Source organism: Carassius gibelio, chromosome B22, assembly GCF_023724105.1.
Source record: "Carassius gibelio isolate Cgi1373 ecotype wild population from Czech Republic chromosome B22, carGib1.2-hapl.c, whole genome shotgun sequence".
Taxonomy (NCBI): Eukaryota; Metazoa; Chordata; class Actinopteri; order Cypriniformes; family Cyprinidae; genus Carassius; species Carassius gibelio.
The window spans coordinates 35238801-35257077 of NC_068417.1; the positions used below are offsets into that span (position 1 = coordinate 35238801).

The 18277-nt window shown below is 39.5% G+C and overlaps 1 protein-coding gene across 4 annotated transcripts in view; it reads right to left on the reverse strand.

Moving 5' to 3' along the window:
• The window catches only part of atp11b (ATPase phospholipid transporting 11B (putative)), a 43085-nt gene that overhangs the window by 4497 nt on the left and 20311 nt on the right, over nucleotides 1-18277 (reverse strand). Inside the window, exons 18-31 of one of the 4 annotated variants that reach the window (XM_052589840.1) lie at nucleotides 17471-17652; nucleotides 14338-14541; nucleotides 13941-14094; nucleotides 13708-13810; nucleotides 13482-13627; nucleotides 13345-13404; nucleotides 12386-12513; nucleotides 11997-12135; nucleotides 10059-10082; nucleotides 9662-9727; nucleotides 9482-9585; nucleotides 7571-7736; nucleotides 6045-6130; nucleotides 2336-2469 (exon numbers count right to left, since the gene is read on the reverse strand). In XM_052589840.1, coding sequence (XP_052445800.1) covers nucleotides 2367-2469; nucleotides 6045-6130; nucleotides 7571-7736; nucleotides 9482-9585; nucleotides 9662-9727; nucleotides 10059-10082; nucleotides 11997-12135; nucleotides 12386-12513; nucleotides 13345-13404; nucleotides 13482-13627; nucleotides 13708-13810; nucleotides 13941-14094; nucleotides 14338-14541; nucleotides 17471-17652 — 1665 coding nt within the window. In that variant the 3' untranslated portion in view covers nucleotides 2336-2366. Of the gene's footprint in view, nucleotides 1-2335; nucleotides 2470-4702; nucleotides 4999-6044; nucleotides 6131-7570; nucleotides 7737-9481; nucleotides 9586-9661; nucleotides 9728-10058; nucleotides 10083-11996; nucleotides 12136-12385; nucleotides 12514-13344; nucleotides 13405-13481; nucleotides 13628-13707; nucleotides 13811-13940; nucleotides 14095-14337; nucleotides 14542-17470; nucleotides 17653-18277 lie in introns of those variants that run through there. The other 3 variants (XM_052589841.1, XM_052589838.1, XM_052589839.1) reach the window with 3 other exon arrangements.

Below are 18277 nucleotides of genomic sequence, written 5' to 3' on the forward strand. Positions count from 1 at the left end.
TCTGTTACCTGATGATCCTCGACTGTCTTTCTGTTTTGTGATGGTTGTGCATGAGTCCCTTGTTTGTTCTGAACAGTTAAACTGAGCAGCGTTCTTCAGAAAAATCTTTAAGCTCCTGCAGATTCTTCAGTTTTCCAGCCTCTTTGAATATTTGAACCCTTTCCAGCAGTGACTTTATGATTTTGAGATACATCTTATCACACTGAGGACATTGAGGGACTCAAACACAACTATTTAAAAAGATTCAAACATTCACTGATGCTCCAGAAGGAAACAAGATGCATTGAGAGCTGGGGGTGGAAACTTTTGGAATTTGAAGATCAAGGTAAATTGTACTTAATTTGTGAACCGGGAAACATACAAGTATCTTCTGTTGCTTACGAAGGGCAGAACTAAATGGAAAACAATTATATTTCAACAAAATAAGACAAATTTGGTCATCTTCATCGTGTTCAAAAGTTTTCACCCCCAGCTCTTAATGCATCTTGTTTTCTTCTGGAGCATCAGTGAATGTTTGAATCTTTTTAAATAGTTGTGTTTGAGTCCCTCAATGTCCTCAGTGTGATAAGGTGTATCTCAAAATCATACAGTCACTGCTGGAAAGGGTTCAAATATGCAAAGATGCTGGAAAACTGAAGAATCTGCAGGACCTTAAAGATTTTTCTGAAGAACGCTGCTCAGTTTAACTGTTCAGAACAAACAAGGGACTCATGCACAACCATCACAAAACAGAAAGACAGTCGAGGATCATCAGGTAACAGAACACAGTAATAAGAACCAAGGGTTCCCAAACTTTTGAGTGGGGTTATTTTAATAATTTCAGCTTTTTTTTTTGTCTTGTGGACTAAATGTTAATATCTTTATGTCCAATATCTTACTCAGGACAGTACTAAATAAAATATAACATGCATTTAGTATGATCTCTCTTATTTTTTTGAAAATTACTCGCATTTTCACAGATTCTGCAAAGGGTGCCCAAACTTTCGAGCCCCACTGTATGAGGATATTTTGACACTTTTTTTTATAAAAATTTTATCATCATCATTTAAACAGCAATGTGTGACAAATTTTTGGCCCATGACCCACCAGCTGAGAACCACTGATCTGAAGACATATGGAAGATAAGCAGTACAGATCACTGATAAATGCAACAACATATAATCATTTAGATGCTTCATTTGAGACACACTAAAATGGTAAACAGTGATAAAGCGTAGTAAAATGCCTAGTAATACTCTAGGAGGAGGCACATACTCTCTTGTTATCCGTCCACCACTTGACACACTAAATATGAAACGCTGCCGTCATGCAATTACACAGATTATTTCGACTTCCATAAGGCTTCAAGTTTAACGTAACAAAAAAAAAAAGACCAACAAAAACAAGAATCCTCTTGGAGACTAGTTAGCGGTGTCTCACGCAATCACGATGTGGTCCCTTGTTGAGTTTTTCTTTGCGATAAATGAGCCGATCATTGGCCAGCCAGAGCAGAGGTCTCCTCTAGTACCCTGCGCTTCGATGGCAGTGTTCTAGCCGTTATACTGGAACAGGAATCTTACATTTAGTGAGACCAGGTCTCCTTGTACTAATCTCACCACTGCAGAGTAGTTTCAGAACTGCCCTGCTTCCAAAGTGCGGATACGGACAGTCAAAACGATTACGCGTAAAGCTGAGGCTGAGGAGTGCATTACGTTGGCATGCCATCACAAACCCCTCCACGGAGAGGCACACACGCAAGGCCAAGACTACAAACACTTGAACAGGGATGCAACGTCTCAGAACACGTAATGACAGGATGTTCCATGGATCAAGCCATATAGTCCAACATTCGACGAGCAAATACTTGCATAAATTGGCGCTACAAATATTAGCCTAGCTAATAACTGGATGTGATGTTTGACGACGAGGATGACGAGACAGCTTCGGCGATTAGGGACTCGTATGGAGGCACTAGATCTTCAGCAGAGAGTATTTATCTGCCACAGAGATAAGACACGAAAAGCGACACCAGCAACGAAGGATACACCTCGAAAGATGAGGAAAGACGAAAGACAATGGGTTGGATGGGCAGACTCAAAGTAACTTTTCTACGTTTCCTTGTTTACGTACATACCTGGAGCATCCCAGGCGATGAACCTCGCTCGAACTTCTAGCTAATCTTTGTTACAGTAAATGCAAATGAATTCACCCGTTTCGGTCTTAAATTCTACATTGTAATCATTAGGGAATGCTTTGAGTGCGCTGGCGGCTCCCATTCGTCCAGGCTGCGGACTCGTCGTGCTCCAGCTTGTAAGAGACGTGTTTACAGCAGAGGCTAGAGAGAGAGAGGTCGCACCTGGTGGCCTGAGCGGGGTCGCAGCGGCCCATCATTCGCTCCACCAGCCGGCCCAGCCGTGAGCAGGCGTTTTGCCCCTCTGAGAAACAGCACATGGAGTCCACGCATCCGATGCCCTGGTAGGCCTCAATAAACTGGAAAAAGAAAAAGAGAGGTCAACCAGAACATGAAAGAGATGAAACAAAATGGTTCCCAACAAACATATCTGCACTGATTTGATGTCCGTAATAGGCAATGACTAGATGTCTTAATATTTTGTCATACTGGATACTCTTCACACATCAACTTTAAAATGCTGAATTTGTCCTGCATTTTACAAAAGCACTTCCACAAAAAGGGCGAAAAATTGGGCTTGAAACCCGAAGGGGTTTAAAGGAAAGATGTAAACTCACAACTATGAAAAAAGTCAGAATTGTGTGATTATAGGTTGCAATTAACTTTAATTCAGACAAACAAAAAAAGAAATATTATACTAATTTGTTCCCAATTTGAGAAAAGAACTCAAATCATAAATGCAGTGCATTATTTTACATTTAAAAGATGAGAGGTCTGAAACGAGACAATGAATGACCAAAAATGAAGATATTAGAGTGATAAATGATGCCATCTCATCAGAAACAAAGACATCCTTGGCCTCCACAGAAATGATAGTTCTCTTTAACTCAATACTCAATTACTAAGATGGCACTAAAGGGCTACATGTTAAATTACAGCCTGAGTGCTCCAAGATGGCTTATTCACATCAGGTTCCCAATCAGATGCTCTCGAAACCAACCAAAGAGGAAAAAGAGTGCGTGCAGCCAGAAGTGAGGAAGTCAATTCTTTGATCTATCTCGGACAACCTGACTAGGCATTATGCAAACTACCAATATTAACATTAAATCCCTCCAGACTCACTTCAGCATGCCTTGCGGAATTGCTACACAGTCTTGAAACAAATGTTTTTGTTGACTGATGCATTAATGAGTACTTTTATTTACACCTTGCTCTACATCTACAATAAAAGATGCTTGAAAATTGCCCAACTAGAATCCACAACTATAATGATAGACAATCTCCAACACATTCGGTCAACACAGAACTAGTAAATTTTTCTACAATGTGTCTTGTTAATCTGAGTTTGGCTTAAAGATTGAACTATTACTACATGGACTTTCTGCGGAAAAAAGAAAAAGAAAAAAATAATTCTATATTTACAGGAACTTGCAGAAAGAGTAAATGCTACAAAACTTCAACCATTTCCTGTAATTGTAAATAAAGAGGCAGTTCAAGCGAAACGTACAGTTCTAATCAAAAGCAGAACCTTCGCAGTAATTGCTGGAGGCTATGACAAATGATGCTGCTCTCATTTCATCTCAGTTACAAATAAATGTGCTAGCTATTAATAAATCATATTTACGGGTTTAATATCTGTAGAGGTAAGAGAGTCATGGATAACTGTTCAAGAGCTCATTTAATGGAGCAAACTATTGAGTTCTGAGACTCCACCAGAGTTTAACTGAACAGTACACATCTAAATTAGGAAAATGGTTTTCCAAACAGATCAAATTTTGGTTTTCAGTAAAAGCTCTAGTGGGAAAATAAGAATAAATCGGCAAAAGATTTGTTTAGTGAGTAATATACAGTGTGTACAAGTGAGTACTCCGAGTACTGAATACAGAAGTCTCTCCTGAACTCGTACTGATTGACGTAATACCATCATCTTGAAGCTGTGAACCAAAAACATGTATGCTAACCATTGGCAATTTTGTTTGGAGTCTAAAATATATGACAAATCATTAGGGCTGCAACAACTAATCGATAAAATCGAATACAAAAATAACCAGCAAATTTGATCATTGCATTTTCAGGTCTGTGTGCTGCTCACAGAAAATATCACCAATCATTCTACTTCATAATAGTGAGTAGTTCCTTTCAATGGACAAACCTCTTCTGGAAAATAGTGGAGGACACAGAATTTTTTATAATACATTTTAAATGTTAATTAGGTTCGGATTTTCATCCAATTAGTCGACAAAATTAGTGTTAGTTTGCAGCCCAGCATTCAGGAACAGAAAGAAAACCATATTTGCCGGCTGTTTGTGCATGGCCATAGTATGAACATGCTATTAACTTATAAACAAAAACCAGCACCATACAAGTTACTAACCATTGGTGAATCACACATGAACGTCAGTAACTTATAGAAGACGAGCAGCTCATTCGATCAATGATTTATAAGGTTGATGAAAATACAAACAAATGTCTGTCAAATTAAATACAAACACAACTGATTATGGGTGGGGGGGGGGGGGGACAATAAATGAAGATTAGTAAGACATGCAGACATTTAATGCACTTCAGGCGAAGATTAGATTAGACCAGCAGAGTCTCAAGCGAATAGATCAGAAAGATCTAAGACTCATGCCACTCAGAGCAGCCCTCGCTCCTGGTCACATCACAGGAAGAGCTAGAGTCACATGACAGGATGACTGGGTCATGGTGGTCACATACTGTACACACACAGACAGGGCCTGATGGGGGGTAGAGTACTACCTAGGGGAGGGGTAGGGCTGCACCAGAGGTGGAGGAAAAGCAGCGATCAGTGGCCGATTGTCCTCCCCTCTGCTCCCGATTTCAGCAGTGTCATATTCTGAGCTGACTGAAACCTTATCCGCTTCCATCTGGAAGGACAAAACAGCGCGGTAAGTCTCCCAAACGGATCAAAACAGAAGAAAGGGGAACGAGCATTAAACTGTCCCATGTCCACTGCGAGAAAACACTACTTCTGAACTTGAAGGCTCTGTTTCAAAACCTAGCGTGCTGCTTATGTAGACAGCATTTTAAGGCATCTTGGGCACTATCCAGATGCGAAGTCGGTTCCAAAACACTCAAGAAACCTTTGGCCAAATTAAGGCAGCATCACTTATCTTTCACAGAGCAAGCCAATTCTATTTGCCAAAAATGTTTATATACAATATAAATATAATAGATATTTATATATAATAAAATGTTATTATAATTTAATAATATAATTTAGTGTTCCTGTAGCTCAAGTGGTAGAGCATTGCATTAGCAAACGCAAGGTTGGGGGTTCGAATCCCAGAGAACACATGTTAGGAAAAAACTGTTAGCCTGAATGCGTTGTAAGTCGCTTTGGATAAATGCATACATTTAATTTTAATTTAATAATTTATTATTTTACCAGAAATTTGTGTGCGCTAGTATATTTAACGTAAAATCACATTTACTATTTCTCTGCAAAATTTCACAGATTTCGGAGTCTGACGAAAGGACGATAATACAATTTTACATAACGCCCAAGTAACACATTTTTAGAATTTTTATGTTTTTGCAGAATTTCCACAAAGTTAAATTCAGATTTTAAATAAGTATTTTTACTGTTGTCTCGCTGGAGGTGGACTGGAGATTTTCTCTGCTCGTCAGTAGAGGCCAAAAACAATCGGTTTGGGAACGTGGTCTGGGTAAATAAAAAAAAAAAAACCTCAATAGAAAGCTTCCAAACTTTACATAAAGCCTCTATCAATGGGGCTGTGAGCTCAAGCTCATGCTGTACGAGGATGCATCTCAGCCACGTCTGCTTTAAATCTGACCCACACAGTCACGCACTTGCAGGTACGGGTTACACATGCAGGTGAATAGCTAAAGCACGCGAGCTGCTTATTTAGCTCTCTCCGCATGCAGTGTGAGGGTGTCTCTCCTACTCTACCTAATCTTGCCCAGCTGATTCTTGGCTCTGGACAGAGGCTGAAGTGCGATGAAGTCATCACCTATAGCCACGCAGTTGGTGTACATCTACAGAACACACACAGTAAAGAGGAGGAAAAGTCAACACACTGTACACCAAAACCCCCTGGCCACAAACATTCAGAAATGACAGAGACAGGAAGCTGGAAACAAGCAGCAGACGCAGAGAGAAATCACTCTGAAACTATTGGGTGTCACCCGCAGGGCAGCGTGTGCTGACGCCACAGAACCGTACTGCAGATACTTCAGTTACTGCCTCACTTAGGCATGTAGAAATACATAGGAATATAAGGATTACAAGTGTTCAAAGTGAATAAAATAAGTGTTTTAATGAGTGCTTTTTTTATCTTAAATCAACAAAGCTTGGCAGTACTCTACTCTACTTTTACGAAAAAACAAAAAAAGGTTGTGGCATACAATCACCAATGGTACTTGGTCCAATGCAAAACGGCAACATATCAGGAACCAGAAACTATTAACCACATAGTTAACCACATCACAAATTATTAACTTATAGCTGTAGTCTCTTTATAAAAGTGAAAACTGTGACCATTTTTAGTTAAAGTGTTTGTCACTGACTGATATACTTCAAGTGCAATCGAAGAACAAATGGGTGTAGCATACTGTCTAACAAAGGCTATGTTAACATCACTACAATATACTAAATATAACAATATAACTTTCTAAAAGTTTTGCATACACATGACAATACTGTCAAAACCCCCGTTTCACATGGATCTGTGAAAACAATAAAAGAAATCCTGTATTATTCATGCCAGGCCATTAGATGGCGATGACAAAACACCCCTAAAAACCTGGTCAAAACAAAGATGTTGGAGTTATTGTTGGTTCAAAAAAACCTGTTTCTAGAAAATTAGTGCTGACTTTTAAACACCATCAAGCCACTGTTGGTTATTATTATTACCATTTAGTTTATGTATAACCAATAGTGGCTTGACGTAGATGATGATAGCATAATGACCTCACTTAAAGCTTTTATAGTGGCACCAAACTAGTTAAGTAGACTGGAACTCTTGTAGGCTACAAATCATTGTTTTAATTAACTCTGAATCTTGAACTTTTCTTTTTAAATCAGAGAATCATGAAACATCAGTGTAATTGGTGTAGATTACTGGAAAGTTTAGTACTTGTGGCAATAGTTATCTTACTCAAATGAGAAATGGTGATGTTACTTTAATGAGGAACTTTTAACACCCTGCCAGTCTGGACTATTTTCAAAGTATTCACACGTATACCTATTAACAGGAAGTGACCGTTAAGGTAAACAAGCCATCATGAAGCTACATTCTGCCATTATCTATTCTCATAATAATTCAACCAGACAATATGCACTGCAACTGAGTTTAAGTGATTCTTTATTACTTCATCAGCGTCATCTTTGAAAGCGTAACTCCAGCACGTGACTCACAAACTCTCAGTCCGTCTCAGTCAGAGCTGGAGCGTTTGTGGTGGAAATATGCCGCTCACCTGAGATTTCTGCGTGCTGGTCGGCTGCAGGTGCCTGTAGAAGACTTTCTTGATGACATCTGGAAACAGGCAGGCCACAACGATGATGATGATGGCAAACCAGGCCGAGCCGCTGGACAGCAGCTGAACGAAGACGAAGTACATGTCCTGCGTGTGAAGAAATGGCCTAACGGAGAGGAAAACTTCAATTAGTTGAGCAGTTGATAATTCTGTCAAATATCTAACGAATGAGCAAACGGGCAAGTGTTTCAGAGCCAGAGCCAAATATTGAGCACAGCATCTTGACTGTATTCCAGAGGCATCGCTACTGGACACATGAGGCCAGAAAGAGCAAACACTTATCTCCAGTAAGTCAACAATACAACACAAACTATTTAGGAAGGAAAATAACCAAATGAGATATCAGTCCCTCCAGAAAATGGGGATTTTTTTTGTGATGTTGCGGGCAAAATTCCTTGATTTTACGGCAAGTTTTCTTAAAAAATGTGATGGAATATGCGGGATATTTTTGTAAATTTATGCGATGAAACTGCGTGAACTTGCAAAAAGTGCGGTTTGATGAAAAAGAGAAAAAAAGTGATTCCCCCAACACCTTTTTCTCACTAGGCTACTACCTTAATGTAAAGAGTAATTTCTTATTACTTCCTATGATAAGCGAGCATACTAAAATCACAGAATATTTAAGTTGCAATCTCTTACTGCAACGTAAGTTATTTTACATACTACTAATATAATTACAACTGTAAGTTTTTGGTACTGTTCTGTAACAAAAAGTGCAATCTTACAACTGTAAAGTTGCATCAACTTCTGAATGAAACTACAACAGTGTTAGTAGCCTAGTGAGAAGGGGGTGTTGGGTGAATCACCTTTTTTTCTCTATTTCATCAAACCGCAGTTTTCGCAAGTTCTCGCAATATAATTTGGCTCCACTGTCATGTAACAAATCGGGAAACTGCTTCGCAAGTTTTTTGCGCTTATTTTTTTGGCAAATAAGAATGATTTGCGTGCTTCAAGTTTCACCCTGGTTTCACCGCGGGGTTTGCCGATGATGTTCACATCACGTAATTACGTCACTTAATAAGGTTCCCATGGCAATAGGGGGAAAATGGTGCTTTACATGTGTTAAGTAAACGTAACATTTTTAAACTTTCTGCTAATATATATGTGAGTTTTTTGCAACGAAAATACAGGGATTATGAAATCATGCTAGCCCCACATATTTTGCTTTCTCAAATCGGCAATTTATGCGGCAAAAGAGCGGCGTATTTGAAAAGAATTTGCGACCCCGCATAAATATGCGTCCTTTGGCTGATTATGCATTAAAATCAGGCGATCGCATAATCGCGTTTTTCTGGAGGGAATGAGATATCGTTCCTAACTTCCGCTTTCTCACACAGGACAGAGAAAAACATGCATTTTAACAATTTAGACTTTTTAACTCGCAACTGAAAAAAGAAAGAAAAAAAAAAGTCAGAATTGTAAGAAAAAAGTTGCAATGAATTTGTTTTATTTTTTGTTTAATGCCAGAAACAGGCTTCCATTGATTTGTGAAGTGTGCACGACCACTTACACTGTATATTTTTGTTTTATTTAACAAATTAATTTAAAGGAAGATTTGTGGATGTCACTATTTTTATTTAAATTTACTTACGGTATCTACATTTTGAAAACTCAGAAATGTTCCAAGGCTGTAACATATTAAGGTTTAGGGGTTATAGTTTAAGAATGTGCAGCTGAAAAACGTGTATTTGCTGACCACCAATCTGAATAATACATAAAACACATTCCTCTAAAACAGACCCATAATGCATATGGATTGCTGGTAGGATAGCATGATTTCTGTAAAGTTCAAATTAAATTCAAATTAAATATTTCTGAAGTCACTATGGGAAAACAGATGCGATACAGTACCAGATGATGCTGCCATAAAACAAGGAGAAGATGAAGTAGAAGGCGATGGAGCCCCATGTGACAAAGTGATTCATCCACGTCCAGAAATGTGTTTCTAAGGCCAGCTGTGGAGACAACGGAGCAAGTGAAGCTCACGTGTTATTTAAAAAGCACACGTGTTGGATTCAAGCACGCACTCACCTTCAACGTAACCGTAATAACCATCACAGTGAATACTAAAGTGCCAAATGTCCAGTTTCCAAACATCTGCAAGAAAGAAACACGACTGTGTGAAAAGATTTCAAGCTAGCCCATCAGACTGTCCACATGTCATACGGGGTGAAGGAAATATCTAGAGGCTTTCAATTCTTCCAAAATAAACCATGCCCAACCGCTTTATATCAGAGAGCAATTCCGGCTTGTCGGAAGCCATCCGCTGTCATGCAAAGTGCAAGTGAGGGAGCACGTCCAAATCTTGTGGTAATTGAGGATGGCAGAGTATCAAAAGAATCGAGATCAGAGCCGCTAAACCAAACCACAGAGACAGCTGCTCATTAGAAAAGACACATGCATCAACTGGAATCCAGTCAGCTCTTACCAGTTGCCTGTTAGCTCGCAAAATCTGAGAGCATGCACAGCAAGAAAGAGAAAGAGAGAAGCAGAAAAAAGTGAGAGAAGATGGATAAGTAGTAAAAGCCAACAGTACGGTACAAATGTGCCAGATAACGATGTAATTAGTTGGAGGATTGATGCTTTGTGTCTGTAAGCTAGAGTAAATCAATAGTCACTGAGGCCAAGTTACAGTTATTAACGTCTAACCAAGTGCACTCATTACCTTAAAGAGTTAGTTCACCCAAAATAAAAAAATCAGGCTGTGTTTTATTCACCCTCGAGAGATCCTAGGTGTTTTTTTTTTCTTTCAATCTAATACAGTCAGAGTTATATTCAAATTATCTTTGATCTTTAAAGCTCTATCTTTGCAGTCACCGGGTGTTGTGTTGCATCAGTTCAAAAGAAGTTAAAAGAAGGAGGCCTCCTGTACCGAATCGATGCATTTTTGTAAGAAAAATATCCATATTCAAAATGTAATAATCACTTTAATCTAGCTTGCACTCACTGTTGTACACAGAAGCAGTCCGAGGGGAATTACGTATATATGTGGAATAGTGCTGCAATGACGCGTCGACGTCATCGATTATGTCGACTACAAAAATACGTTGACGCGCGTGAAATGCGTCGCACTGTTTGTTTACATCTTGCGTAAAGGCATACTGGGAATGGATAAAGTTGCATTCTATCACAAAAACAGAGACCACTGTTATCAAAAGTATAGGAATATTTTAAACAGAGGACAAATAAAATGGCCCTTTGTTCCCTTTGTAAAACCGACATGGTGTACCACGGCAGCACAACTGCGATGCGCGAGCACCTCAGAGGAAAACATCTTGGGGCTCTCCGGTGTTACGGTTTAACTGGTTACCGTGTGATCTGGTGACCAACTTCCTGGTTCAGGTCTGATATTCTTGCGCTTGCGGCATTCTGAAAAGTTGAGATGTTTTTAACTCGGTGCGGTGCGGACGCGCCTGGAAAAAACGAGCGTCGCTTCCATTATGAGTGCACTTATCGCGCGCCTACATTGGAAATAACAAACTTGAGTGCGTAAAAGACGTGGTGAACGGCCCCTTAAAAGACAGCGCACCGCGAGACAACAGTCACAAACCACCGAGCTACCCCAAATCAGCTCCAGATCTCTGGAAACCAAGCTATACCATAGCAGAACCCTGACTACATTTTATGGTTTGTGATGCTAAAGAAAATTTCATGACGTCTCAGACAACTGTAAATTTATGGCTACTGTGGTTTAATTATAAACGCTATCATAAACTCATGTTTACCATAGTAAAATAATTTTATTTGCCTCTTTATTATTTTATACTGTAAAAACTTCAACCACATTGGTTGAAAATGAATAAAGGTTGAAATATTATATTAGAAGATTTTTCAAGAAGAATGTCGGAGGAATTCGCGCTGAGCAAAGAGGAGACTGGTTTTCTAAAGTCAGGAAACTTTGTTTCTTTTGATCCTGTAAACAAACGTTTGCGCAACGCATGCGCAACGCATGCGCAACGCTGACCTCTTACATCATGCTTCCGGAGTTGCTTCAGTGTACAACTGTTGGCGCAAGCTAGATTAAAGTGATTATTACATATTGAATATGGATATTTCGCTACAGGAGCCCTTTGTTCACCCCCCAGAAAGGCGTTTTTTATTCAACTTCTTTTGGACTGATGCAACACAACACCCGCTGACTGCAAAGATAGAGCTTCAAATACAATTTACAACAGGCTGAGTAAAATGCAACCTAATTTGAATTTTTGGGTGAACTAAGCGCTTCTAGCTAAATTATTGAGAGAGCATGTGTGAGATCTATACAGAATGCTGTGTGGAGGATATCGAAGACAACTGTCATGCCACAGACACACATGAGCTTGAATGACAGAAGAGCGAGGTGAAGCCGAGAGACAGTGGCGCTGACCTGTCCATTTCCCATCAGCGTGGTGTCTTCTCCCATCAGGACGTAGGAGCCGAAGAAGAAGACGAAGGCGTGGCAAAAGCCCAGGAAGGTCCAGTACAAAAAGGTTTTGAAGGACAACAGGGAGTTTTTACTGATGTCTCTGAAGAAGGGAAAGAATATTACTTCGTTTTGATTTGTTTGGGGGCTGAAAACAACAAAACAGACTCAAATTCCCATTACAGCTAGTATGAAATTAAAGATTATATTGGAAATAGAGAAAATGTGCAGGTGCATTTTTAATTTTTGCAATTCAATGACGGATTTAATGAATTTAAACTACTACTACTACTAATAGTGATATGATGAAACTGTCTTTTGAGGACATTTTCTTTTAAATAAAAGTTAAAGACCTGTAAAGTGCTGGTTTGCTCTGCAGAACATGGGGATGCACCAGCTGCTCAAACAGACTGTATACCAGTATGGGCAGAGAGGTGAAGCAGATATTATACAGCGTCAGATACACGCTGTCATAAAGAGTCTGCCAAGCACAAGAGAGCATGTTAAACACCCACACTAAAATCAAACAGCTTTTTGAGAAATCACACATTGATCACACACACTGTACAGTAAAAGGTCAAACTAAAATCTCCAGACTTAACCAACTACTGATGATTTCTAAAAACACGCAATATCTAAAGACTTGGAAAACCTCATATACTGCATAGTCAGAGCAAAGAATGAAGTGTATTATAATGACAACAATTCTATTCTAACTTGAACCTGTTCCAAACCTTTTTTCACTCTCACATGAAATTCTCAACACAACGGATTCCTACCGAAGTAACTGGATTTCAAAAATCTGATGAACAACAGAAGTCCTAGGAGCGAGCCGTGGATGGTCCCTACTCCCTATGGTTTCCCTATGGTTTTCTGGTCTCTAGATATGGATTAGGTCATTTCTCCAATACCACCAATTGGTCATTTTTAATTGGACTGATTAAAAATATTTCTGTAGATTGAACATTACAGAATGGCACTAGCAACACCAAAGTCAAGGGTTCCAACACAAATTGGAAAAAAGGTAGCTTATCTTAAATGCAGTGTAAGTAGCTTTGGATAAAAGCATCTGCCAAATACATAAATGGTTAATAAAAATGTCGAATAATTTAATACGAAGGCTTTAGAGTTACATTTACCATCGTTTTGCAAAATTTTCCAGGTAAATTCCAGTCAATTTCAATGGGAATCCTTGGTATTTCAAGCGAGGGTGAAAGATTTTGCAATGGGTTTAAGTTAATGACACAGATTCGCCGTGTTAACCACCATAAATGACATATGCACAGTGATATACACATATATAGACACTTACTTGCTGTGAGAACAAACAGAAGAACTGGTATAAAAACTGGGGAGTGATAAAGCACACATTCTACAAGAAAACAAAACAAGAGTTTTATAAAAAGGCAAATCTTCAAACTCGAAGCCACACAAAAGGTCCCAACGTACCTTGTAGAAAAAGTATTGCACTAGGGTTGCTATTCTAATGTAGTAGAAATGGCCGTGCACAAGCAGCAGTTTGGCGAGGAACTTGAACCTCGCGATTGCATAGTCGCTGTTCCTCACGGCTTGTCTTCCTTCTTTGCCCATGATTCCTGTACAGTTTTTTTATTTAATTCGGTTAGCTTGATCGCAATGCATTTGAGTCACAAGCCGCACCTTTGAGTCCACCTACCAATCCCAACGTGAGCCTCCTGGATCATACTGACGTCGTTGGCTCCGTCTCCGATGGCTAATGTAATCGGCTTCTCAGGAGAAGTCTTCAACAGTCTCACCACCTACCAAACACACACCAGCGCGATGAAAACAACAGGCCAGTGTGGGGCGACCAGCCATATTAGCGTGCAGGACCTCTGGCCTTGTGGGGATAGAGTGAAACGTCAACACAAGAAGGGTGAGGTGACCCACCTTGGCCTTTTGGAGAGGTGCCATTCTGCAGCAGAGAACCGCCGAGCAGTTCTTACACACCTCCATGAAGAGTTTCTCATGCTCCCGCAGAGCCAGAGACAGACTGGCCCCGTCCACCACCAGCCCGTGCTGGATCACATGATCCTCCTTGATCCTGCACAAACACATCTTAAACAGTTAGGCCTACAATCAGTTTCCCTGTCAGATGCAAAGTTTATGAGAGGAGAGTATTCAAATGAATCACGCAATGCGCTCGTCAAATGACCGTTTTTCTATTGTTTTACCCTTAATCCTATATTCCCATTCAACATGGAAGGTGGAAACCGCTTGACACTCTTCATTAAAGAGTCTAAAAGGGCTGGAGATCTCAAAGGAAGTGTGCAGTGGTGTGTTGTACCTTCGGGCTAGTCTGCGGAGCTGCTCGGCGCACTCGTGGTCAGATTTCTGCTGCACGAGCTCCAGGACGTTCATGGTGCGGTGGAAGTGACCGCAGGAGAGGCTCACGCTGACTGCCGTCTCATGCTTGTCACCGGTCAACACCCACACCTTGATTCCAGCCAGTCGCAGCGCTTCAATCGTCTCCTGGACTTTGTCCTGCAGCCTAGACACAAACACACACGGCAGGTCAGAGCAACTGGGTTTCATAGGCCACAAAATATAACAACAATAACACGAGCACAATCAAAAATAGCATATTTTGCTGCCATGAAGAAGTCATGTGGTAATGACAGAGTGAATGCAAAGTGCTGTATCAGTTTTGAATTCGGTTCATTTTCCTCCCATATCTGCTAAAGAAGCCTATTCATTTGATATTAATACACTCAATATTTATTTTATAGTTTATTTCTTATTAAAGTTACATTGTTATTATTATTAATAATAAAAATAGCTTTATTACTCTATCACTGATATATTATATTACTATTATACCATTATACTGACATATGTTTTGTTAAAATTAATACAATTTTAATTTAATATATACACACATGCACACGTAATATTTTATTTAATTTCAGTTAATTTTTTATTTTTTTGTGGTTTTTCCTAAATGCTGACACACACCACTGATTGGATTAAAATGAACAGATAATAATCTTTCAAACAAACATGAAAAAAAAAAGCACATAAGAGCAATGATGTGCATATAAACCAGGTGGTAATTATTTTTTTAATAACCTTTTGGTAATTATACTTTAAATCACATTGAAAAAAAGTTTTCTACTTTTTTATTTTATTAACAACATTAAATCAAGGCAATTTTTTGTATCAGTTACACTATTCATGACTTTTATATTATTTAAGTGTTTTAACAGCTGTCAAGTATCTGATTAAAAAGTTACGCAGCATGTTCTTAAGACTTCGTTTAGAAAACAATTAAACGTGTCTCTTAGCCTTGACTTCACGCAGTACTAAACGCAGCACACGGTTGGCACGGACTCCAGAGACAGCAGCATTACGCTGCAGAGAATGCCAAGCACATAATTGCGGATGCAGTCACGGCTTGTTGTTTCCCTGAGGCTCGATTAAACATGCAGATTAACAAGCAGCTATTCACACTTGACACACGGAAACGGCTCACCGTCATTAAAGAAAACCATCCTGGTCTCTACAGTCCTCACTGATGACAGCTTCATCAAGTCTTCTTATAGTCATACATGTGTTTTTTACTCTCTTTGACCTTAAGTCACATTCACAGATGTGTTGTTCAGGCACAATGTAGTCATTTCAACTGCAAATGCGATTTGAGTGCGAGGATGAAAGATTTCCATATGCAGATTTGTGTTGCACAATTTTAATATCGTTCTCTTTCTATTCCTCATGCTTTATATATATATAGCTCTAAACAGTGGCCTAGCACAGAGACGGTCAGATCTATGTGAGGATTTCTCTGAAGATGCTCATTGGGAGGACGTGTGTGTGCCTCAGTTGCACAGTTTTAATGGGTCTTCAAAAGGCTCATGGAAATCCCAGCGACAGTCACTGCAGCTCGATTCCAGACACGCTCCTGTGTCCCTGCATGCCTTTAACACTTGAATTGCACATGGACAGAGATTGATGGCTGGCCTTAAGAGCACAGAGAGCTGTGTGAGTCACAGTGACATGTCAAACTGCATTAGCAGCAGCTGCAGACTGACTCACGGCTGACTTCCTGCTCTCCTGCAATAATCACGAGCCAGCACCAAACCAGTGTGAAGTCATCACACCACTGCCATTATCAGCACTGTCTGTTGACAATTAACGGTCATATACTGTCACAGACAGTGAGTGCATTTAACAGATCCAACAGATCCGACTGTTTTATCCAAAGCTCTTCAGTGCAGTCAAAATTAAAGTTTGAACTGTGTATGGCTTGTTTTCATTGTGTTTCAGTTTGTTTTGTTGTGTTGTGCTAAATGTATTGCATTGCGACTTGTTTCCGTTGAACACTGCATGTTCTAGGTGTTCTAGGTGCTTGGTGTTATCAACTGTTTTTTTCCATCTAAAAAATGCTTTTAAATTACGGCCTATGCTCTCAATGTCAAATGCAGAAATGTTAATCCATGCATTTATAATCTCAAGGTTAGATTATTGTAATGCTTTATTGGGTGGTTGTTCTGCACGCTTGGTAAACAAACTACAGCTAGTCCAAAATGCAGCAGCAAGAGTTCTTACTAGAACCAGGAAGTATGACCATATTAGCCCGGTCCTGTCCACACTGCACTGGCTCCCTATCAAACATCGTATAGATTTTAAAATATTACCAATTTCACTGTATTGCTGCTTCTTTCTGTTGTGTTGCGCAAATTTTGTTGTGTTGTAGCTTGTTTCCATTGCGTTCACGTACACAACGTATATTGCCTACTAACTAGATGTAACGAGATGGCAAAAGCTAATGTTCTCCTCCACTCTTCAAGCACACAAAAACATAAGTCTTTTAGATGGTGTTTCTTGAATAAAGAAAATGCTGTACTAACTCAGACATCATCAGTTCTTTATTTACTCTGACATTGCGAAGAATCAGACATCTGTTTTCAAACTGCGCGTCGTGGCACTTCATTTTGAATAGAGGCGGGGTGGAGTTATGAGGATTGACTGACAATTTAAGGATCTTTTGAATTATTTTCATTTGTTAAATATTTGCAATACTCACAAACAGACATAACTATGACCAATAGCACTGATTTAAAATGCAAATAATGAAATAGAGAAGCATCTGATAATTTTCCATGGCACATTGATTGGGAAACACTGATCTGAAGAATACACTTATTTGACAAACTTCATTTGATCATGTTTATAATTTTTTTTTATTTAATTAATTTTCAATGCATTTATTATTAATCTAGTAAATATTATGTAAGATAAATATACATTTCAGCAGTTATGCATCTGTTTTTATGATCTTTTAATGACATGTCAAAGTGCGATGTATGTCAAAGGAATCCCATGTGACCAGAATGAATTTGATTATGCTTATGAGATGTCCATCTCCACCTCAGCATCACATTCTCATCCTTGTGTGTGTGTGTGTGTGTGTGTAGACTCACTTGTCCTCCACCCCAGTTGCTCCCAGCAGTTCCAGGTCTTTCTCGATGAAGTTGAAGACCTCGACCAGTCGTTCCTCTCTCTGCTGCAGAGCCGTTCTGGCTTCATGGAGCCGTCGGTCCACTTCCTGATACTCATCTGCACTGAAGTGTCTGCAGGCCACCACTAATGTCCGCAAACCCTTCTACAAGAGTGAGATGGGACAAACACATGAGGAAGAAAGTTAAAATAGTCAATTTTACTGATTTGTGCACAAATGAAGGATCCATTATACACAAAATAATGTAATACAAACATTTATAAGTATAAATGATGGTGAACTGCTGGGAAAGAAGCAGCTTAAAAGCCACAGTCTTGAGCTCCACGTCCATAATTGAGTTCATGCACTTAAGCGCAGACATAAGAGAGCATTTAGCATATGGAGGAGCTTTTCAATGTCACTGCTGTGTCTGAAACATCCCATGAGTCTCAATACGATCCTCTGAGACCTGCCGGGAGCATGTGTGTGTGTGTGTGTGTGTGTGTGTGTGTGTGATGTGGGTCTAAAGATGCTCTCATGGGTTTCAGCACAGCTGATAATGAGGACAGCAAATGGAGCTAATTAACTGCAGTGCTCTCATCAACATCATTTGAATTAGAAAAGCTGAACTCGGACCAGACCTCGACATTTTAACTAGACTTTTAGACGTCTGAAGAAAAAGTTTAGTGGCTACTCGCTCATCCATGCTTGTGAGAAGTTGCTAGGGCATTTTGAGGTGATTTGTCTAGACAGTTGTCTCCTGTACAAATCAGTATCTACTAATGGACGA